Source organism: Apus apus, chromosome 1 (assembly GCF_020740795.1).
Source record: "Apus apus isolate bApuApu2 chromosome 1, bApuApu2.pri.cur, whole genome shotgun sequence".
Lineage (NCBI taxonomy): Eukaryota > Metazoa > Chordata > Aves > Apodiformes > Apodidae > Apus > Apus apus.
The window spans coordinates 175,521,920-175,545,000 of record NC_067282.1 but is presented as its reverse complement, the minus strand read 5'-3'; the positions used below and the strand labels follow the sequence as shown (position 1 = coordinate 175,545,000).

Here is a 23,081-nt window from a genome sequence, read left to right as displayed (position 1 = left end):
ATAGTCACATCTAGTCATGGGGCAGTACCTGCCTATGTTCTTTTGTCACCACATATGCAGTTCCAACAATGCATCTTTACTCCTGCAACCAAGTGACAGTTTTTGCTGTACTGCAACAAGCTTGATGCAGTATCTAAATCTGGATGCCTTCTAATGTTCTTTAACTGTATCTTGATAAAACTGCATTTCCATGGATCAGCTCATCTTAGCGTGGGATTCTGGCTGTTGCCTTTGATGGCTCATAATCTCAGAGTCGCATTTGATTCTCTCGAGCATCCTATTAATCAGTCAGGAAGGTTCTCACATTAGTGACTGTGGTATTTCTTCAAGCCACTGTGACCTACTTTGCCTCTCTGGGTTGGTTAGATTTTTCACACACGCTTTCATTGCATTTTACTGCCACAGTTTCCATAACTCTTTACTTGCTGCATTACTTATCACATCCATTAAGTACTTGTATAAGCACATATCTTGTCTGTCTGAATGCACAGCAGGGTCAGGGTTAGCCAGGCAGTGATTACTTCCCAAACCTCTACAATACTTCAGCTTAAAAAATATTGCTTTCTTTTACACACAGAACCTCCTCAGCTTATCTCTTCTAGGATACTTTTTACAGACACCAGGATGGATACAAAACACAATACCATCTACATTGAGAGTAACTAAACCCTTCACTTTACACCTTTTTCTCTAGAGAAGGAACAGCATAGTAATCTTTAATATTGCCATCAACAGCTACAGGAAAAACTCACTCTGTAAGATGAACAAAGCTGTTTAGTAAGAGTATTTTAAGGACACCTAATTTTGTAACCTATATTAAAAAGCACAATCAGCTATCCAATACCAGTTATTTTAAAATAACACGTCTAGAAGAGCATAATTTGCAATATTTTTATAGAAGAGCAATGGTGCAATTGTGATGGCATGTTATCATACTGACACTGCAGATAGCAAATGGAACAGAAAGTGGAAACCAAGAGGTCTCTATGCTAGTTACTTCTGATTGTTCATAGTAGTACTTAGTAAATCTCATTTTTAAATATCACATTTTCATCTAGCTTTTCTGAGCACTCCCAACATTTTGTGCCTCAGAAGACTACAGTCAAAACAGCATGTACAGCTCACCTTCCCGTGCTACAGTAAGTCATTTCTGCAGATTAAAAAAGGGCTATCCAGGAGAACGCAGTGACCCAGAAGCCAGTGTTTACAATTTGTTCCGGACATCACCTATTTAGTTGCACAAAGTGCTTTATATTTACAGCCCTTCTATTGCTGAGAGTAGTAACCTGAATATGCCAAGAACATAGAGGGAGCCTGCTAAACATGGACTAAAATTACTCCAGTGTCTCATAGCTGCGATGGTTTAACAAGTGCTGCACAGGCACAGTATGAGTAATACCATTTACAATCAGTTAAATTTATAATCCTTATCCCCTTTCCATAGCCCATTCTTCCCCATGGACAGATAAAAGTAATTTCCTAGTGGCTTTTGAGACACTACTTGGTTAGCCATTTCAATGGACAAGATGTCCCCAAACATTATTTTAACAATTTTCAAGCTGTTTTGAAAAGATGAACTACAAAATGTAGCAAGTGGATGTTTGCAGAATGATCCAAGTTTTTGACATCATTTAAATAAAAAGCTGTCTGCCACTTAATGGACATAACTCTATATAATCAGAGCCACATTACACATCCTCTAAACCCAGCATTCACCCTGCTAGTCTAAGCTAAGTCCTCAAAAGAAACTAAAAACACACCCACCCACAAACCTCTGTGGCTTTTTTAGCAGTAACAGGAAGGTGTTCTACAAGGTGGTTTTTATTCTTTTCTTTTGATAACATGGCTACACAGCCTCATCTGTCTGGCCCAGAGCCATGCAGCCATCAAAGCTGTTTTCTGCTTCCTGAGCTGGTGATTTAAGATACCAAACTCTGACAAAAGCATCACGCTGTCTCATGATTTGAAAACTAATTGCACCCTATTTAAATCCTGATTTAAATCAGGAGCCTAGTTAACATTCCACCTACGTCTTCAAAACACTGATCAGACTCAGATGGAAACCTGAAGCCATGCTGCTTGGAGTAGGTGAGGTTGGGCATGAACAGGAGCAAATCCCTGATGTTCAGAGATTGAAAAGGGACCTGGTTGACAAGTTTTGGCCTTTTTTCCAGATTTAAGTAGCTGCATTAGAGGTTGCTGCAGACAGCAATTTTGAATTTCAGCAAGCAGAACAGGTATTCATGTTATCTAAGTTAATGGTTAATCTAATGCTAGTGTTCTGAATTTCTTACCTAGAGATGCTTCATTATCTTGCCAACAAAGAATGGAAACTTAAAATTATGCAGGAGACTGAAGTCCCAAAATCCTACTTCTCCAAAGTCCTATTTTAGGCATTAGATGCTTTCTTCTTTGTTCTGACTCTAAGCCAAAAACTGGAAGCATTGCTAATCAATAGAAGTTCAAACAGAGTTAAGAAAAGGAATATGCTAAAGGAAGATGATTTAAAATCAGGAATTCTCCATGCAATTCTGCACAGAAGCAGCCTCATTTTTATCTGTTTCTTTTCCAGTGTCACCACTCTCAAGTGACTTTATGCTTGGAACAAAAGAGCATGGAGGAACACCCACTGGGTCAGATGTAATAGTCTGGACTGAGCTGCTGCTTCATGCTGACAAAAGCAAATCCTGCAGGGAGGCAGTGAGGCAGAAGCAGCAGAGTAGAAAGATACATCAACATGCTGCAGCTACTGGAACTCTTTAAGAAGTACTATACTAGGTCAGAACAAAGGTCAGTTTTGTTTCTATTCTTTCTGACAAAACACCAGTAGCAAATACGAATTAGTGAAATGATTAAGAATAAAACATTTCTAGACTCTAACTATCTGTATATTAACAAGTAGTGAGTAATTCAGGATATTTCTGAGTGGAGACTGTATTTAAGCTAACATTTAAAAACACCTATCATGTTCCACAAGTAAGTCTAATCCTTTTGTCCCTATAACATTGAGAAAAGTCTCACAGCAGTGAGTTCCACTAGCACATTACACAGTGTAATGAAATAAAAGTTGGAAACATGCTGCCTGAACCCAAATCAAAGTCATGGACAATGTCAAATGGGCGCTCTTTTGCATTTCAGCTTTTGGATCTTTTTTTTGTAAACAGCATTGAACATAGTATTGGAAAAGAAGGTAAACCCTGATTTTAAGTTATGGTGTAATATTTGTTTTGTTCTCCACTTTTTTTTTTTTTTAACTGCCACTGAGCCCTAACCTAGCATTTTCAAAGAAGCATGCTGGCAGCAAGATTTTATTCCTAAGCAGAGTTTAGAACTCTCCAGTCTTCATTATTATACATGTGATGTACAGTGATTTGTATTTATTAACAGTAAGTTACAACCAGCACTTGGCTACTCAGTATCAAAAGATCTTTCTGAAATTCAGTAAAGGAAGCTTCAGGTTTAACCATCCTGAATATATAGTAATTTCAGCAGAAAGTCACAAAGTCAGTCCTAAAAACATTATTTGGATTACTGAGTCCAAGACCTTCCTCTGTATAAAGCCTAATATTTCTCCCCACTCTGTGGCTTCAGTAGTTAGTACAGAAAAAATCTTTCATTTTATTTCCTTATTCTTGTTTCTGAATCCTTGTGAAAGTAGCAACAAAAGACCTCAGAATCACCTTCTGAATGTGAATGCTTTATGCTAGCTTAGATTGCGTGTGTCTTTTCTTTGCACCCAGTTATATATTTGATTGTAAATTGGTATTATGAATATGTAATAGTATATTTGGGTTTACATTATCTATATTTGGAAGAAAACCAAGTCCTGATGAGCAACAGCCAGAGTTGAAAATAGAAACAGAGGCCAGCTGGTCTCTTTTTCCAAGTATGAAAGTGTTAATGGGTTTTGTATTGTGCCTTCTAAAAAAGAAAAACATTTGACTACACAAAGTGGCCAACATAAAAGGGTTACCACTATCACCAAGTGCCTGTGGTTTTGGGAGTGATCAATGCTACAAAGCTTTGTACTGTTCTCCTAATGTGTCTATGAGGCATTTTAGGAGAACATGACTAGAACCCTACAGAGCTTTAAGGATAGAGACTCTATTTAGAAAGATCTGAATAGCTTTAGATGCAAACTAGGTGCCATCACACTTTGCTTAAAGCCCTTAACAGTTCCAAGTATACATGAAAGCTAATTTTTAAGCACATGGGAAACTCTATGCCCTCTGAATTTTGCCAGCATGTTCAGATGCCTGAGAAGATAGGACTGTGATCGGTATTAGACACAAATAAATTTAAAAACCTGTGCATAAACATGGTTATCATGTTGGGCACCCAAACTGCAGTTAGGACAAACAGTGCAGTATAAGCCCTTATCACAAGGGACTTTCAATATCAGATTCTAGCATATTAAAACATATGCACATTCTCAGTTTTAAAACATGTGGCCATTCCCAATTTTAATGCAAGACCAACAGAACTACCACTTAAAAAAATAGTGAGTATGAAAATTTCAAGACTGAACTAATCACCACAAAACTTTTAACTTGCATCTCTTATGAAGCCTATATTGTACATAGGCTACATAATACTGTAAAATGTACAAGTAACTAAAACTGTACTTAAGACTGGAGATCAACACCGTAATATCCTTTTGGAAAACAGACAGGTATATTTTTTAGTCTAAAATTATTTCACAGAACAAGCATATGTGACTTATAAATTTATTATCTTACTGGATGAAGAGTTAAAAGACTAGTACAATGCTTAGGCTGAAATTCAATCCTATGCAGAGGAACTAGTGCAAGATTCACATACCACTAGAGTACTACCAAAGCACTGCTTCCAAACAGGCAATAAACAGCAATACATAAAGCATCACTGGTGCTGAGTGACCCTAAGAGGAACTCCTCTTACAAAAAAAATCTTAGGAAATTCTCTTATGAAAAATTTCACTTGGGTCTAGATACTAACCACAAGAAGCATCCTCCCTATATTTGTTCTGGATTTAAGTGTAGAAACATCTCGTTTTTAAGAAGTTGCCTTCAAGGGTGAAGTTTGGAGAGAGATCGTGAAAGTGGAAGGTTTGAGGGGCAGGATAGAACTTCAACATCTGTCTCAGTGTCTTCAACACTGAGACAAACCTATATTACTGATAATTTTGTAGCACTTTACAAAATGTACACTATATATATATCACATATAAAACAGTATTATTTCAATCACTAAGTTCTTCCTCATCACTGAAATAAGCACTTTTCTTAATCCGTGGACGCTTTGAATCATCTGAAGTTGAAGATTCCCCTGCAGTCTGTGTCCATCTTTGTTGCTCTTCTTCAATTTTGGCTTGCTACAATGAGAAAAGGAAAAGTATTAGCTGGGACTAAGAAAAATTAAGATGCATTACAAATAGTAATGCTAATTATTAATATACATTTAATTATTAAACAATTTAAAAAATTCAAAGGATTTATCTCCATTTCCAGACAAACTGTGATGAATGCAGTAGAAAATAATTCTGAAAGTAGTTCTCACATGCAAACAGTAAGTCTTCTGCACCAATGCAGGTGACATGGAGTACCCTGTATTTTCAAAGGGAAGAACTTAGCACCTGAGAAACTTGTAGAACTACAGAGTAGCTTAGGTCTGAAGAGATAAATGCTTCACGCTTTAAAATGACATTATTGAATCAGCTTAGTTCCACTAACGAGTCTTCTACCTGTTGTCTTTTGCAGTCATTCATTCAAAAAACTAATGTCTTCAGGGATGTAAAGGTTATTCAACTAAAGGATTAATTAGATGCTTCCTGTTTTTACTGGGAAACATGCTATCCCAGTTATTATCTTTGGATGGAGAGAGAAATGGGAATATTTTCTGGCCTTTTAACATTTAGAGGTTTGACTTCCAATTGTGGAGTTCTCTTGGGGTGCTTTTGTGGATAATTGTGCATATTTGCATAATTTTTCAAATACGTTATGAAGTTTTGCACTCATTACAGTCCTATTCAAGACAAAGTTATCTTAGACACTCTGAGGGCATTTTTCTGGTGGATAGGGGCACACAGGGGACACCTGAAGACTAGGAAGCCATGAAATTTGAACAGCAGGTCAGGCTTACTCTGTGTGGTGAAGCAAAAGCCTGTAAAGAAGTATTAAAGAAGACAGTAATACAGCTGTCAGACTACCTATCTACAGAACAAAAAAAATGCCTTAAATATGTTTTGGGAGAAGAGGTCTACTAGAGACAGCGATGGACTGCATTAGGCAAAAGGAAGTGCTCCAAAATTAGATGTTGTTCAAAGATATTCTAGTGTGTAAGGGCAGAGGATATACCTGGTCATTTATACATGACTGTTTTTCTGGCTGTTCAGTTAACTGAGTAAGAAGGGGATTTGTGGACCAGAAACCTAACAGAGCATCACAACAGAGATGACAGGACACTAAGCGGCAGAAGAACTTGAAGGACAGAACTGCCATGCACAAATACAGTCACAGTGAAACAGTAAAAAAACAAAGAAGATGACCTGATGACTGAACTGGCCTTGAACAGGCCTTCAATATGAAGAAACCAACTATAGCCACCAGCTACTGTCAGGCAAGAGTGCCCAGTGTGCTACAGAGCAGACAGACCTATAAGTGTAGCTAAAAAAAGGAAGTAAAGTTGCATTTAAATAATAACAAATAATAAATATGCAATGCTTCAATTTTGTACCTGAAAAGCTATGGCTTGGCTGAGGCTATCCAGAGCAGGATCTTCTCCTTCTTCTTCACTTTCTTCCTCTTCCTCACTTCATTGTGCAGAGAGAGAAAAATACATCAATCTTAATTTTATGTGTTCAGTATAAAAAAAGCTGTCTAAAATAAGTATTAACGTGTACATTAATGTACATACATTTCTTCTGGCTCAACTATTTTCTTTTTCTTCTTCTTTTCTTTTTTTTTTGGTGGCTCCCGCTCTCCTAGCATATTTTTAGGACAAGCATAACTTAAGTGTCCTGCTTCCTTGGAGGAAAAGAAATATTGCTTAACAGAAATCATTACAAACAACTATATGTTGTAACATATCATGAGGACAGTTAATGTAAGACAGTTCACAGGGAAAAAAAATGGAAGCAATTAGTAAGATAAATGGAATGCTGAATTAGCACACAGAAGACAAACTCCTCTATAAGCTTGCCATGGAAACGAAGAGATTGGTGGTGATATGCATGTTTAACCGCAAACTGAGGACAAGCTGTGAGCAAACTAGATTTTCTTTGCTGCAATGGCTGAACACACAACAGCACAGTGTATTTTTCAAGACAATATAAACTTCAGCATTAAGAGCTGTAGAAATAGGAGTGAGGCAACATTTTTGCCTTCAAAGCGTTATGAATATAAATCTAGTTTGTATTTGAAGTTAAATACTATCCAACTGTCAATCCCCTAAGTTAATATATTAAGAAAAAGTGAAGAATGTACTAAAATTTAAAACACACTTATTCTGTGTAAAACCAGTTGTTTCCAAGATTTATTTCACCACCAACTATATCATAAACTTCCAAAGACAGAGAAAAACAGATATTCAGAAGCAAAGACAAGGTTTTCTTCCTCTCACAGCTTTATGTTTGCTCATCAGCATGTTAAGCAGTGATTATAAGCATGTATTTTCCCTCACCCCCAAAATCCCAAATAAAAGACAAAAAACATATTATCAGTCCTTAAAACAGTAAAACTGCTATGCAAGTTCATAGTATCAACATAAAATACTATTCTAACACTGCAGGATTAGCAATGGCCAAACAGAAGAAAAAAAAAGCTGGAATACAGCTGTTAATTTTTGGTTTTACTCACCCCACATTCATAACACTTAGACTTATCAAAGTAGTTACGCCTACGAATGAATTCTGCTGCTCTCCCATTATCAATGGCAATACTTGCTTTTATTACTCTTCCAAACAACTACAGTATATTGGGGAAAAAAAAAAAAAAAAGGTCAATATTTGGGGCTGTACACCCAATCCTCCTACCAAAATAGTTTTCCATAATTTACCTGTTTGTTATTAAGTGCCCGTGAACAGTTTTGTGCAGATTCTTTATCCAAAAACAAAATAAAGGCAACTCCTTTGCTTTTCCTGGTGTCTTTGTCTTTCATAATAGTAACTCTGAAAACATATAACCACATTATTGATACACTCAAATTGTTTCAGAGATATTTTTTCCTTAATGATCTCAGTAGGATCATAGCTTTATTATACAGCAAAAAGAAAAATAAGTCTATTTAAAAATAGAAAGGCTCATTCAACCGAAATTCAAAGGAACAGCTAACCGGGCCATGTGCTTACAGGTGGAGTAGAGATGATTTTATTAAGTATGTGGGGGTTTTCTGAGACCAGTATATCATTCTTTATTCCTTTGGATGACTGGAAGAACAGAAAACATACTCTTCAGATTTGCAGACAATGTAACTGAGGGAAATACACATACTGGAAGTGAAATTGAAATTCAGGAATAACCTTGATTATTGCTATTATTGCTGAAAAACAGTGTGTTGAACTGCATCCAAACTGAGAATTCTATGTTTCTGTAACTAACCAGGTAAACAGGTTCAGGATAGGAAATGTTAAATATATGCAGTAGTGTTCCACAGGTATCTCCAACTGGAATCCAAGGAGGTCATGGATGCATTTATTATTTTACCTGACAGAATAATAAAAGAACGTGTTGAAAAGCAGGAATAAACTCCCTGCGTCCACCACAGGCAGAAGAATGTTCAGCCAAAAGGGAAGCCAAAATTGTAACAAGTAATACAACCTTTTTCCAAAAAAAACCCAAACAAATCCTGCTTCAAGGCAGAAGGCCTGCCAGAGAAGCTGTGTAAGTAGAAGATGATCTACATAGTAAAAACTGTATAAAATAAAAGGTCAGTAAAGAGAGCTCAATTTTTCCCCAAACACATGCAAAGAATGATAGAGCTTAGAACAGCTTTTCTCCCAAAGCCTCTTGGACAAGGATGTGTTCAATTGAGTGCATTGATTTGAAGTGTACATGAAAATGATTCTGGAACAATTCCATTGATTCTTTTGCCAAGTTACTCTTCCAAGAGTTACAATGGAACCCTAATATGACTGTCAGGCTGGGATATTTAATGTACCAGTTACATTACAGTTGTAACACAAGCATTGAAAGAAACAAGTGTGGCAAATCTTCAAAAAGTCAGCAACTTCTTGGAGCCTTAGAAAATCTGATTTCTTAGTGAACAAACTGAGTTGAAATAGTAATATTCAGGATATATTGCCATTAAAAATGCAATATGTAAAGTCAGCATGATTTTATTGAGTCAAATAAAAGGTCTATTAAAGCTTATTTAAGTCACTTATTAAGTTAAAGCTGACCTAGATGATATCACAAAGCTTTCAGAAAAGTATTTTAAAGCTCCTGAACAAAGACTCTACAGAAATCAAGCTAGTATTTGAAAATATTTTTGCTGGGAATTAATAACTAGTTACAAACAGGAATAGTGATCCTTGTTAGCCTCAGTTACACAGTCAAATGGGAACACCAGCAGAATTTCACAGTATCTGCACTGTTTATATTCAAGTCAGTTTGCAAAGGGACAAAACAGATTTTGCTAGATTTAAAAAAAAAAAAAACAGTCATGGTGTATTTTACACCCAGTATTCTATGAGTCTGCCTTTGGTTTACCTTCTAGCAGTGACAAGACAAAACATCAAGAAAAATTAGGTATCAGTAAGAGAGCTTTTTGCAAAACAATATATAGGTGGGGGAAAACAGTAACTGCACAGATAGAATTGCAAGTTCTAAATTAGCTACTTTCACACAGGACAAAGCACAGGATTTCTTTCACATAGACATCTGAAATCACCATTTCTGTTGTCTATGATCCTAAAAAAAGCAAATAAAATGCTAGAAACACTTAATAAAGGAAAAAAAAAAGAGAATGTTGCTACCACATCTTTAAAATAAGCAATGCATCATATAGCAAGTACTTCATACAGTTCTCATCCTCCTAGCAAACAAGTTTAAAAGCCAAGACAGTAGGAGACCCGTACCCACAGAGTCTAGGTACATCACCAAACGATTGCGGGGAGGTCTGAAGTGTTAAATTCACAGCAAGCAGGCCACTAAATGGGTATTAAACACTAGCATTATCACAACCTTTGCTCAGGATTTTTCTACATGGCAGTTCAGCAATCAACTAAAACAAGTCATACACCCCACCCTGGAAACCATAAAGACTGTAGCTGCCCATTTGTATTGGTCACTGCATGTCTGCCAGAGCTCTCTACATAGGAGTTTACCTCATGATCAATTTAAGAAATATATTTTTCTGAAGTTTTGGTTTGGCTTTTCCTATTATTTGTCACCTGAAACACTCTTGAGACTTCAAAAACTTTGAATTTAGCTCTGTATCTCACAGATTATTACAGCAGGTACTAGAAGGCAGGAGGTGATATTTGCTGGTGTAGGGTTGAAAACAGAAGTATTGCATCTTGTTATTCTGACCAATTAAATATGAAAGAAACTAAATAAAACAGCATGTTCCTTATGTGGCTTTTATTTCTATCATTTGAGCACAGAGGCAATTACTCACGAGTACTGCTCATGAATACACCACACAGTAAAAGCTGTTACTATGCAACCTTTTGTCTAATCTTAAATATAATACTAATACCAACAAATCCCCCCTAGAACCACAAAGAGAAGAATTTTACACTGCAATTGTCAGAACTGTTTGTGGCAACTGTGTCACCTAGTTCATTTAAGGAGAAGGTCCCATTTTTACACTTATCCATTTGTGTCTCAGGTAGTTTTTTGGGAAAGGAGAACACCACTTACTAGAATAATATTGTTTTGACTATTTCAGAGAAAAGACTATTGGTATAAAACAACATTCTACTTGCTCTTAAGAAGTGGTTAGCAAAACCCGTTCCAAACACAAATATTCTTGCATTAGGCATATAACTGCAGGAACTTCCATTTGTTAGTTAGATTTATACTTTATTAAAAATGAAGATAACTTCAATATAGTTCCACATTCACACTTAAATTATAAAAAGTGTAAGACTTCAAGTGAGGCAAAGATACTAAATATTTAAAATGAAAGTTACAAAAATAGCAGGCCATATCAGGTCACTTACTTGACAACTTTCCCATACTTTGAAAATATCTGAAATATAAAACAAAATAAAAAGATTTAACAATACACAATTGCATTTCATTAGTAATACATTTATCAATATAAACTTTTCTGAGAGATATATATCAGTATTGTATTTACACTCAAAATTATTTTCAATGAGTTTAATCTATAGAATGCAGCTCTTAAATCCTTACCCTGTATAGATCATTGTTTGTCAAAGCAAAGGGTAAATTGGACACATACACAGTGCTTTTGCTTGGTGCCAACCCACCACTCATTTTCCTGCTGAAAGGAGAAAAAGAGGTAAATTGTATCCAATAGAGCAATCAGCTATAAAATAGTTGCAAGACTTTTAAAAAGTTTCTTTTTAAAGATAGCCCAGATAAATAGTCATTATGAAGTTGCAGGAAAGCATAGCTTTTATTTCCTTTTCATTGTTTTACATCAAATTAGTATATGCCTTCATGTGCCAGAGAAGACATACATTCCTTCCCCCTCCCCTAGATCCAAAGCATGTTTTTGCTGTATGTGAGTCAACAGACAAGTTAGTGTACTTACAATAAACCTCTGCTGATTTGTGCAGTAAAGAAAGGTTTATATCCAGAAAGAAAAAAGTAATCTCCATTTATTAAACATTCTGGGCAACAGGTGATGTAGCTGCATGTTCTGATTCTTTACACAAGTTTCAGTTCAGCTGCATTCAACATTGACTAAATTACATTCAGTTAAGGGGAGAGAAGGAGGGGAAGCTTTCCTAAAGCAGTCTTAATTATTTTGGGGAAAAAAGATACTGCATTTGCTTTAAAATGTACCTCAGCTGCTAAAGCAGCAAGTATTTCCTCTTCTACATATGGCTTTTACACTGCCTCCCCAGGAGGCACTCCTCCTCCTCCTCCCAATTACGCAGCTCTGTACTGGCAGGAACCAGGGAAATCTCAAAGCCATTTTAATTTCAAATTCTGTTTTATGCTCTTGAAACTAAGTAGCAAAGACTACAATGAATCAAATTGACAACCTTGTTATAACTGTATACACATCATCCAATATTAGGTAAAGAGTAACCAAACTAACTTGAAAAAGAACAGTTTATGTTTGGACATTGCCCAAAATTTTAAGTGGTGCTAAAGTCTGTGCAAAACACTTCTCCCCAATCCATTCAGTAGCCACGGCTTGGTCCAAAAGCTAAGTGAGTAAAATTTAAGGTTAGAATATAGCACAACCCTTATGAGAAGGCACATCAAATAATGCAGCAAAAAACATACCCTACACAGTCCAATTACTACCTACTTATCCAGTTCCCTGCGGCCTTATACCTTCTTCTTGGCACCTCTAGCTGATTCCTAACTGAGGATCAAGCCATTTCTTCTGCCAGACCAGCTCATTTTAAAAAAGCAGACAAAAGCTGCTGAAGGGTGAAAGAAACCAAGTGTCAGAAACCAACATCCATCAGAGTACACATGGTTTCTTAAAGGACTCCTTGGGTACTGAGTGTGAGCAGATTGCTTGGCCAAGAGCCAAAAATGTAACTAATCGCACAACTCTAATTGGCTGTGGTTATTTTCTGGCATTTCATGATTCATTCGTTTAAAGACCTGACATTCCCACAAGACACTGAGTATCCATGTGTTTTGCTTCTCTTTCCCGACATGCTTACTGTAACACAATTCATGGCAGTGGCAGTTTCCAAGTGATTGAACTCTGAGTTCTTCCATGTTCAGAAACTGTGATTTTTGGCATGAGCAAAAATGGCAACGTAAAGGTTAAGCAAAGGAAAAAAACAGAATAAATTTGCAATAAAGGCCACACATTGCATCTGGTGTTACGCAGACGGGATTCATTACCCTAAACTCCTTGCTGCTTGGCATTAGTATCATTGACAAGCCTAACCAGACTGACTTGGCAACATGCCACATGAATAGAGAGCCCAAAGTGAAGTTATCCAGATGTAGAGTCGATACAAAAGATATGGTAAGAGCCACCTCAGCGCTGCATTACGGTGTATTGCCAATGCTAATATATTGCTAGAGTGGTGGAGAAAACAGCAGAAATGAACCTGGTGTGGCTGCAGTGATTTAACTGCCTAAAAGATGAGAGAAGCTAAAGCACCTTGTAACAGGAGACCAAGCAGGCCCTAGATTAATGAACAGATGCCAGTGAGGATGGCATGACTGGAGAGCGGTCAGCTTGCGTGTTCTGCAACACTGCAGTGCAAACTTCCACAGAGAAGGTGATACGTCATGTGGAGATTACTACAGGCCAAATAGCTCGGCTGATAGGAAACATACAAAAAAACCCCAATCAAACCCTCCCCAAACCATCTGAGCTTTCTAATTTTTGCAGGCGACTCACTTGAGAGTAATGTATAGCCTGTCTTCTATATCCTGCTAGGTCTCCCCAATAAATCAAAGCATTTGTTTCACACTGAATGCTTTTACAGGGCTTCTCTGACTTTCATGGTATTACCTAGTTACTTAACTTTAAAGTATCAGCTGGAAGCCAGCACATTATCTCCATGGGGATGAGCAAAACTCCCCCATTGACGTAATAGCCTCTGTGTAAAGTTAATGCCTTCTTCATTTATCATTTTCACATATTAACTTTCATAGAATCATAGAATGGTTTGGGTTAGAAGGGACCTTAAAGATCATCTAGTTCCAACCCCCCTGCCATGGGCAGGGACACCTTCCCCTAGACCATCTAACCTGGCCATCAACATTCCCAGGGAGAAGGTATCCACAGCTTTCCTTGGCAACCTGTTCCAGTTTCATGGACCTCTTCAACATGAGTCCTTCCCACAGACTACAGCTCTTCACAAACTGCTTCAACGTGGGCCCCTTCCATAGAGTGCAGTCCTTCAGGAAAGACTGCTCCAGTGTGGATTACCCACAGGGTCACAAGTTCGGCCAGCAAACATGCTCCAGCGTGGACTCCTCTCTCCATGGGTCCACAGGTCCTGGCAGGAGCCTGCTCCTGCTCTCCACAGGCTGCAGCTTGCTCCAGGGCTTCTCTGCCTGCCTGAATGTGGGATCCTACATGGGCTGCAGGGCAGATATGAGCTCCACCATGATCCTCCCATGGGCTGCAGGGGGAGAACCTGCTTTGCAATGGTCTTCTCCCCAGGCTGCATGGGAATCTCTGCTCCAGCATCTGGAGCACCTCCTCCCTTTCCTCCTTCTGATCTTAGTGTTTGTGGAGTTGTTTCTCACTCCTCTCCCTCACAGCTGCTGCACAGAGGTTTTTCCCCTTTCTCAAACACATGATCACAGAGGTGTCACCAGCATTGATGACTGACTCAGCTCTGGGCAGCACAGGGTCAGATCTGGAGCTGCCTGAAACTGGCTTTGGCTGACATGGGGACAGATCCTGGTCTCTTCTCGCAGAAACCACCCCTGCAGCACTCCCCCCCCAAAAAAAACAAACAACAAACCTTGCCACATAAACCCAACACAAACATATTCACATACTCATTAGAGAATCAGAGCAGTATGGGGAGTTGGCACACCTCAATTTTTGACCTGGACTCCAGATTCTGCCTTGGATAACTCCTCTCTTTTAACTATGTTTCAGTTTGTGTTTTGTTTTTGGTGTTGTTTTTTTTTTAAATTATTATTATTTGTTTTGGTTTTTACACACAAAAGACTGGAGAATGTAATTTCTAGCTTCTGTTTATTAAACAGGGGATGCTAACGAAGTGGGATTGTTAAGAGTTCTGGCTAAGAGGCTAGAAAAAGGTAACCTCAAAAAACCAGAACAGCTAATCTCACAAAGTGTAGTAGGGTTCAGCAGAAGGAGCAGACAGGATGGAGTTGTCTCTCATTACTATGAATTCTTAAATTCAGTCTTCTTTGTCTTTTTCAAGAACTTGAACTAAAAGAAGCCATTCTTCCACAAGAGTTATCTGTCAGTAACTATTAAGTCTCCTGCAAAATACACCAGGTATACAAGTATGTTTTGACTGAATCCAATATGCTTAAAGCAGCATCTGACACCCATGTTGGAAACAACATGAGAGAAGACAATGACTAATTTCAGTGACTGGGTTTTTTACTCTGTCCCAGAACAGATAAGGACACTAGCAAAATAGTTCAGATGCCTCTGAAGCATCAAAAGGAGTTTGAAGGGACTGATATTTTTGTTACTTAGTATCAACAATTCAACTTAAGCAAAAACTTTTCTGATTGTTTCTTTTTAAATACACAGCAGCAAGGTCATTTTTATGATTTAATCAGTTAAAGTGTGTATAAATGATTTGTGGGTTATTTACTCAAGACATGCTCACTCAGGCCAACTCATTTGAGGTCTTCTATCTTAATCATTAAAACAAAGTATTTTATTTTTGATTTAACAGTATCAAGAAGAGCTTGACTCCAGCTTATAATCAAAAGTCTGTGGTAAGGGAAGAAGCTAAACTGACGTTCTCTGTCGTCCCAGACAAGGGTATTAACCACCTGCTACAATTCTGTCCTACATGAGAGGCACGTAAGCAGCTATCAGAGCATAATCTATTTTATCTCTAACTTCAACACAAAATTTAAACAGGATCAGAATTTGCAAATAAAGTTGATGCTACCAGCAGAAGGAGTACAAGCGTTTTTCAAACTGCCCAAGCCAAAGATATACATGAAAATGATGCAGGGTTTGAATCAAACTACTCTTATGTGCTAATCTAACTACAAAAACTTTGGGACAATAAGACTGGGCAACCAGATCACAGCACGGACTATATTAGGCGCTTTAACAAGTTTCTTTTTAGGGGCACTTCCAGCATAGCCAAGCTGTGAGAGAGCTGCTTGGTTCCGCTGCATCTCGTCTCACCCAGAACCTCACCCGAGAGGAGCAGCCGCAGGTAACTCGCTGCGAGACGGCCCTTCCTCTTAAAAACCCAGCCGAGACATGCAAGTCCACTTCAGAGCTCACAAGGTGCACGTTAGCACCGAGGCAAAAGCACTACCGGCCACTCAGAAGCTGCCACTCGCTGCGCTCAAGCCCGTGGCTGTACGGGACGTCACCCGGCGGCTCCTCCGCCGCAGCCCCGGCCTCAGCCCCGGCCCTGCTCGCTGCGCTGCGCTCCGCCCCGCGGCCCGGCCGCGCCCGCCCGGCACACACCTCCCTGCCGGCAGCCCCGGCCGAGAACGAGCGCTCCCGCCACCGAACCGGCCCCGCGCCCGCCCCGCGCCGCACGGGGACGCGGCCGCCCCGGCCTACCCGTCACGGCGGGGCTCAGCCCGCGCGGGCGCCCATGGCGCGACGCGACAGCGGACGACGCCGAAGCCCCGGCGGGACGGGACAGGGCCCGACAGCCGTGCCGGGGAGGGCGGCTGGAACGGCGGCGCGCTTCCGCCGACGCGCGGCGACCAGCGGCGCTCCCGGCCAATGGCCGGCGGCACGGGAGACGGAGGGCAGGTGTTTCCGGCAACGTGCAGGGAGCGCCGGAAGCGGCGGGAGGAGGTGCGGCGCCAGCCGGGGCTGCTGCCTGCGCCGCGGGAGCCAGCAGGGGAGGCGGGTGAGCGGCGCGGCGGTGGCGGCCCGGGCGCGCGGTGGGTGGTGCCGGCGGGGGCGGGCGCGGGGCCGGCTGTCCGGCCTCCCTCTTCCGCGAGGTGGACGCGACGCCTCGCGGTGCGGCCCGCGCGCCCCGGAGGCCGTTGGCCGTTCGGCTCCCCGGGGAGGCGGCGGCGGCCGTGGCGGGGCCCAGGGCAGGGCCCAGGGCAGGGCCGCGCCGCGCCATCCTTGGGCGCTGAGGCGTCTGTGACCCCCCTTTCTGGGGACGGCGGCTTCGGGGGCTTTGAAAGCCGGGGCCCCACTTCCAGTGCCCGCAGGGAGCCCATGTCGTAGGGAGGTGCCCTCTTTTTCCCTGGGGTGCTCAGAAGTTGAGGTGAATGGGAGTGCGGGGACAGGAGGGCGGTAGGATGGGTGGCTGCCGCTGTGCAGGCACCCAGGATGGGTTTTGTAAACTTTGCCTTTTAATCCTTTTTAAAACCCATGCGTGACAGAAGATTGAGATTTTCAGTTTGTGCTTTATTGATTTGAAGGGAAGGATGTTACTACTCCTGTATACTTCTGAGAGTTATTTTAAACGTCAGTATAGAGTGCTTGGAGGCTATATAAATCCTGCTTTAAACACTTTCAGGGAGGTGTCTTGTGGGTATGGTGTTGCAGCATCAGTATCTTTATATTGCTAGAGGGATAAGTAAGACATGAGTGTGTCACCTAGCTGGTTTCCTCAGAAGTACTAGAATAAATCTTTATGCTTAGCTTAACAACAGGATGTCCTGTAATATATTTTAAGTCTTTATTAGTATTTAAATACTTTAAGTCTACTCTCCATCGTTCTTTCTTCTCATTTATACTACATGGGTAGTCTTTTAATTTTTTATTTTTTTTTTTATCTGAAGTGTCAGGGACTTGCTAGGAGCAAAAACTCTTGTCAGAAATAAACAAAAAGACATGGAAACCCACAGAATCAATGCAATCCATGAGTAGTGTTTGATACATTGCATTTTCCTGGGTAAATTATTCAGAGTTGCTTGATAATTTAAAGTGTAAGTGTTGAAAGCATTGAAATTTTGACCTGTTATGACAGCAGGATAGTGAGCTGACACATTTTGTTGTCAAAATGTTGGTGTTGTAAGGCAGAAAGTCATGGTGGATGCAGTGATCCATATAGTTGTTTGCATTGATGTTGCTAGCATAGCAGTCCCTTGGCAGCCTGGTAAAATATTCTTTTTGTAGCATTGACACTGATGAAGGATGGGACATTGCTAACTGCAGGTGTTCAGACAAAGATAAGCAGTAATACATCAGTCATTGTATTAATATAACCCCCAAAGCAGTGCCTCCATTTTTCTTGCTTCCAGTGATATGTTAGAATGACTTGGTAAGAAGATGGGACCAGTGGCATTGTAAATCCTCATCAGGATGCTGCTGCTGTTGATAATTTTGTACAGCTTTTATACAGCTTACACGTTTCTCGCTTTTGAAGTGGGAGGTAATTTGACTTCTGTGGCCTGTGCTTTCTTAAATATTCTTTTTTCTCCCTTTATTTTTTTTTCTTATTTTAAGTAAAAAGTATTGTGAACAGGTCAGGGAAGACTGGAAGAAAGCCTCTTTCTTCAGGTTATTTGGTATCTAGGTTGAATATGCTTAGACTGACTGCAGTTGTGCTTCTAATTTTTTTTTTTTTTTAAATCTTATAGCCTAATACTTGTTATCAGGATGGTCTGGATTTGCTTTGTGTCCCTGTTTTTTCTCCCTCACAGTATTTTATGAACTGTTGTGGTGGATTTTTCCCTCTGCTCTTCAGCTTTTTCATCTTGCCAATAGAGGATTATATGTATTCAGTGTTTTCTGCCTGTCCCAATTATTACGAAGAGAGGGGAGAAAGGTACTTTTTTTCCCCCAATTCAGTTTTATCTGTCTTGCCTCCTGTCTAGGTAGGAGGTATGCGGATATTTTTGAAGTGCTATCAAATACAGATTATAATTGTTGGAAGAAAAAGCAGTGGTTGCTATCTGTCTTCATAATCTCAAAGCAGCAATTGTTGCAAAATTGGTCATGCTGTTTCTAATAAGCTACAATTCTCTATGTATCTTTCCTAGGTCTTACTCATACAAAACTGTCTAAGCTTTCTTTGAGAGCTTTCAAATGGCCCACATTTGAAATCTGTTTGTCAATCTCTGTTGTTAGTCGAAGTAACAATATAAAACCAGAAATATCCCAGAAGCATGAGAGACACTGCAGCTGTCTGCCTCTGCATTTACAGCACAGCGTTGGTTTTATGCTTTGTTCACATATGGCAAGATATAGCCATCGGGATTAGAAAGCTGTATGTTTTTGAACAAAAATGTAGATTCTTTAGGCAGTTGATAGCACACACTGGAAAATTGCAGATCCTGGAGAAGTAGATATTTCTAGTGGTGATAAAAAGTAAGTGTAAACAGACAAGTATGGTGTACAAAATATTGCACAATACTGGAGTACTCTTACAAATGTGTCAGCTTTTAAAAAAATACGTATTATTTAGAAAGTAAAAAATTAAAAGTTAATTATTGATAAATAAAGCCCAGTTGTACAAAAAGTGACCCATGTAATCTGCTTGATGAAGAAACACTTTTTGTATTACATCCGTTATACTAGTGTAGACCAAGACAGTGCTGTGATAATCAGAGCAAAGCCACTCTTGGCACCTGGCCATGCTGGAGCAGCTTGTGCTGCGTTAATAGAATGGCTTCTGCTTATGCTGAAGTCTCTTTTATTTGAAAGAATAAAGACCCTGCTTTAGGGAAAACAGTCATTTGTGATAAAAAAGTAGGATAAGGTTGTTGACATGAGTATAGCAAGTGATTATATTTAATGATATTAAAGAAACATCAGCTACCTTTGCAGTATATGCTAACAGAAAATAGCCAATATGAGTGACAATGTTGTTAGCTGTGAAGCAAAAATAGATGTGTGTTTTTTTTAAAGATCTCTGTTTTAGAAAAACTTTGTACAGAGAGAACAGATGAATCTGAATAAAGTGCAGTAAACTTGGCGTGATCTCTTGATCCTAAGGGTTGTTGTCATTGTTATTAAAGCTGTGCTAGGTCACATAATTTAAGAAATGGACTTTTTTATATATAGAAGCAGATAAATGTGCTCAAGATGCTGGGAAATGCATTTTCCTTCCTTTAAACATTGTTTTTTTCTGTTCTGGTATATTCAGATGCATCCTTAATATAGCTTATTTGTCCCAGCTAAAATTTGTCTGTTTAGTCTTTGTATAAAATTGGTCTCCTACTTTTTTTTCCCTTACCAGTGTTTTGAGCTATGTATTTGAGAGCTGATTCTGTGTGTTTAATTTTCTTCATTTCATTCCTCTACGTGCAAAATACTCTCTGCTTTTGAGGTTTTTTTTATTTCCATCTATGTACTTCTCTGGTGTAGTTGTGTATTTTTTTTCTCTGCAGTCTCTTTGCTTTTGTGATTGCATGTCTCTACCTTTTTTCCAGCTTCTGTTTTTGTTTTGTCAAAATGCTGGTGATAATTCTTGCTAGTTTCAGTGAGGTCTATCAACAGGTATAAAAATGGGAATGTGCAGCTGACTCTTACGTTTCTCTACTTAATGGTACTGAAAGACAGTTAAATATAAGTTAAGTGAATATATTAAATAATTTACTGAATGTTTTTAGGAAAGCAGTTACAATAGTTTCCAAAAGCTTTTGCTAACAAATGAAAGAAAAACTGAGACTTGAGATGACAGAAGAGAAATAAAACTCTGGAATTTATTAGGAAAGTGTTGTTTCTCTACGAATTTGTCACAGAACGTTTATTCATTTTGTGAATTTAGCTGAGGAGGTCATATTTTTTCTCAATTAGTATAGTGAATTACTCCGTAGTAATCCTGACAGATCATAGAGGATAGGTAGTCAAAAGGTTTAGATGTCAAATGTCTGGTTTACTTAAAAGAAATAATGTACTTCTGAATATATATGCATTTTTTGCTAAGTTCAAGTTGTTTTATGTTCTAGGTGATTGAATAAGTCTTCAGAAGCAGAGTTGCCAAAACTGACAGAAAAGTAAGTATACCACATTTTCTACCCTCCAGTCCACTGGGACCTCCCCAGTTATCCAGGACTGCTGTTAAATGATGGAAAGAGGCTTGGTGAGTGCATTCGCCAACTCCTTCAGTACTTTTGGGTGCAACCCATCCAGCCCCATAGACTTACGGATGTTTAGGTGGTGTAGCTGGTCACTGACTGTTTCTTCTTGGGTTGCAAAGGTCTCATTCTGCTCCACCTCCCTGTTTTCGAGCTTGGGGGACTGGATGTCTGTGTAACAAGCAGTTTGACTGCTAAAGACTGAGGCAAAGAAAGCATTTAGCAGCTCACCCTTTTCCTCATCGTTTGTCAATATGTATCCTAGTGCTAGCTCTGTTCACACTTAGCCATTTTGTCATGTTGGTTCTTAACATCTGTACTCATCTATTTATGGCCTCATAAGCCTATTTTCAGCTAAGTGTTTTTATTTTATGAAATTAGATAGTGTTATGTATTTCTCCTTCTGAATATGTCCCACAATTTCTTTTTCTTATTGAGTATTTTAATAGTTGTAACTACCACTGTGAAGGGAAACTTTGAAAAATATAATTTTAGCAATTTCTTATCTGTTTTCAACAATGTATAGTGTAGAATTTGTCACGTTTATTGTAAGTTTCAGCTTCTCGAATCTGTGTTCCCCAACATAGTATGACTAGTATCTCTTATGGTAATGGTTTATCTCCACTTGTATTTAGTTACTAATTTTAACTTTGAAAGTCACCTTTGTCTGGAAGAGGAATTTTTTCATTCTGCTGGTTCCTAGTTTAAAACAGGAAAAATCTGGATGTGAAAAATGCATTTCATTCATGTATTCAAAATGTGGAGCTTTGTTATAACTGAATGATGTGTTCTGTTTTAACCTCTTTCCAGATGGCTGAGATGATGAAATAATTCAATCAGTTACGTTATGTTAACAAGTAGAAATCCTTTAATAAATAGGAATTTAAAAAACTCCTATTAGATTGAAGATACTCTGGTATCTCTTTAAAAAGAGAGGATGCTTTAAAAAAACAGCCCTCTATTTTTAACAGAGCAATATAAAAATCGCTATAAAATATGTGTGTAGAAGTTTATATGTACAGTGGGTATTTGCAATATGCATATATTTCAGTAGAGCTGTTTATAGTATCTGTCCTGATTATACTGCACTAATTTTCTTCCCCCCGATATCGGCTTGCGACAGTTTAGAGTATTTGTATTTTGATAAATTGATTTTTAGTGTAATTTGTTGTTAAATTAGACACAGGATTTTTATTAACTTTTGGAGGACCAATGGCCATGCTGTTTTTCACAGTCTGATTTTTTTGGTGTATGTTAATACATTTTTGTATTAACAGTTGTTCAGTTCTTGCACATACTGTGAGATACTTTTGCTTAAGGTTCATTAATTACTTTCTCTAAATAGATAGGCTTACTTTTAAAAGGACTAATTAAAAAATAAAAGTGTATGTACAGGACATGTGCTTAGTACATTATACTGGGAGATGTCCAGGAACCTTTATTTCTGTGGTCGCTATAGTTTCGTCTACTTGTAATGAGTCTGATTTTGGCTAATTGGATTCTTATTGTGGCATTGTGTCTTTAGTGGCATATCGAAGAGATGAAATGTGGTCTGAAGGGCGCTATGACTATGAAAGAGTTCCGAGAGAACGTCTCCCTCCAAGGATTCATCCTGATGTAAGTGTACAGTATGTTTCTTTAGCATTATACTATAACTTTATACCATAGCTTATACCATAAAGGCTGGGCTTATGTACATACTTAAGTTCCTTATATACCCCAAGTTCCATTATTTTCTCATTCATTCATTTAAGCCAACAATCTAGCAAATGCACAGGTATAGTGGGGTGCCTACAAAATTAATATTTATTTTTTTTTTTCAAATCTGTTGAAAGTGGTTGATGTGGGAAACTGTTCTTTTCTTCCCCCCAATATTGGCTTGAGACAGTTTAGAATGCATTTTCAGCAAACTGGAAATCAGATAAGTTTGCACAGGGTATTTAGTCAGCTACTTCTCTAAAATAGTTATCAGCAACAGGACATGAGGAAAGACAATGTATTTTAACAGATTTTTATTTTTGTAATCGTTTGTCTTGACCAACACATTGCTAATTTAATTTAACTGTTGCAACAGTGACATTCCTAAGTTCTTACGGTTTTTCAGGCTGTCCGGGGAACAATGCATGGCATATGCATTATGAACATTTACTTTAAAAATAGAAAGATATGATGCACTTATTTAATGCAAGAGTTAACTAAATAGTTAAATGCTGGCTTTATATTACATGTGTTTGGAACTGGGGATTAAAGAATTAGCAGAATACACTCATTTAGCACAATCAGTACCATCCATCTGCAGTA

At 38.8% G+C, this 23,081-nt stretch overlaps 2 protein-coding genes across 6 annotated transcripts in view; one reads left to right on the top strand and one right to left on the bottom strand.

Moving 5' to 3' along the window:
* Positions 1-4,713: 4,713 nt before the first annotated feature.
* Positions 4,714-16,532, bottom strand: ZCRB1 (zinc finger CCHC-type and RNA binding motif containing 1). 4 transcript variants are annotated; one of them, XM_051608542.1, is made up of 8 exons: positions 16,351-16,532; positions 11,340-11,430; positions 11,144-11,172; positions 8,035-8,146; positions 7,836-7,943; positions 6,895-7,004; positions 6,715-6,790; positions 4,714-5,353 (listed from the first exon to the last, which is right to left on the bottom strand). In XM_051608542.1, the coding sequence occupies exons 2-8, from the start codon at positions 11,421-11,423 to the stop codon at positions 5,222-5,224; spliced, it is 651 nt and encodes a 216-aa protein (XP_051464502.1). In that variant the 5' UTR covers positions 11,424-11,430; positions 16,351-16,532; the 3' UTR covers positions 4,714-5,221. The 4 variants fall into 4 exon arrangements, with proteins under 4 accessions (XP_051464502.1, XP_051464513.1, XP_051464521.1 ...); XM_051608553.1 differs by having other exon boundaries at positions 11,340-11,427; XM_051608561.1 differs by lacking the exon at positions 16,351-16,532 and adding an exon at positions 16,252-16,269.
* A 37-nt stretch (positions 16,533-16,569) lies between these two features.
* The window catches only part of PPHLN1 (periphilin 1), a 68,020-nt gene continuing 61,508 nt past the window's right edge, over positions 16,570-23,081 (top strand). For both annotated transcript variants that reach the window (XM_051608520.1, XM_051608529.1), the window contains exons 1-3: positions 16,570-16,648; positions 20,652-20,699; positions 22,306-22,397. In XM_051608520.1, the coding sequence (XP_051464480.1) occupies position 20,699; positions 22,306-22,397 (93 nt within the window). In that variant the 5' untranslated portion in view covers positions 16,570-16,648; positions 20,652-20,698. The remainder of the gene's footprint in view (positions 16,649-20,651; positions 20,700-22,305; positions 22,398-23,081) is intronic.

Coding starts and splice junctions, on each gene's coding strand:
- ZCRB1 (XM_051608542.1), bottom strand. CDS start 11,423: ATGAGTGGTGGGTTGGCACCAAGCAAAAGCACTGTGTATGTGTCCAAT. Junction 7,005..7,835: donor CTAAGTGTTATGAATGTGGG/GTGAGTAAAACC, acceptor TTTTCCTCCAAG/GAAGCAGGACACTTAAGTTA. Junction 5,354..6,714: donor GCCAAGCCATAGCTTTTCAG/GTACAAAATTGA, acceptor TTCTCATTGTAG/CAAGCCAAAATTGAAGAAGA.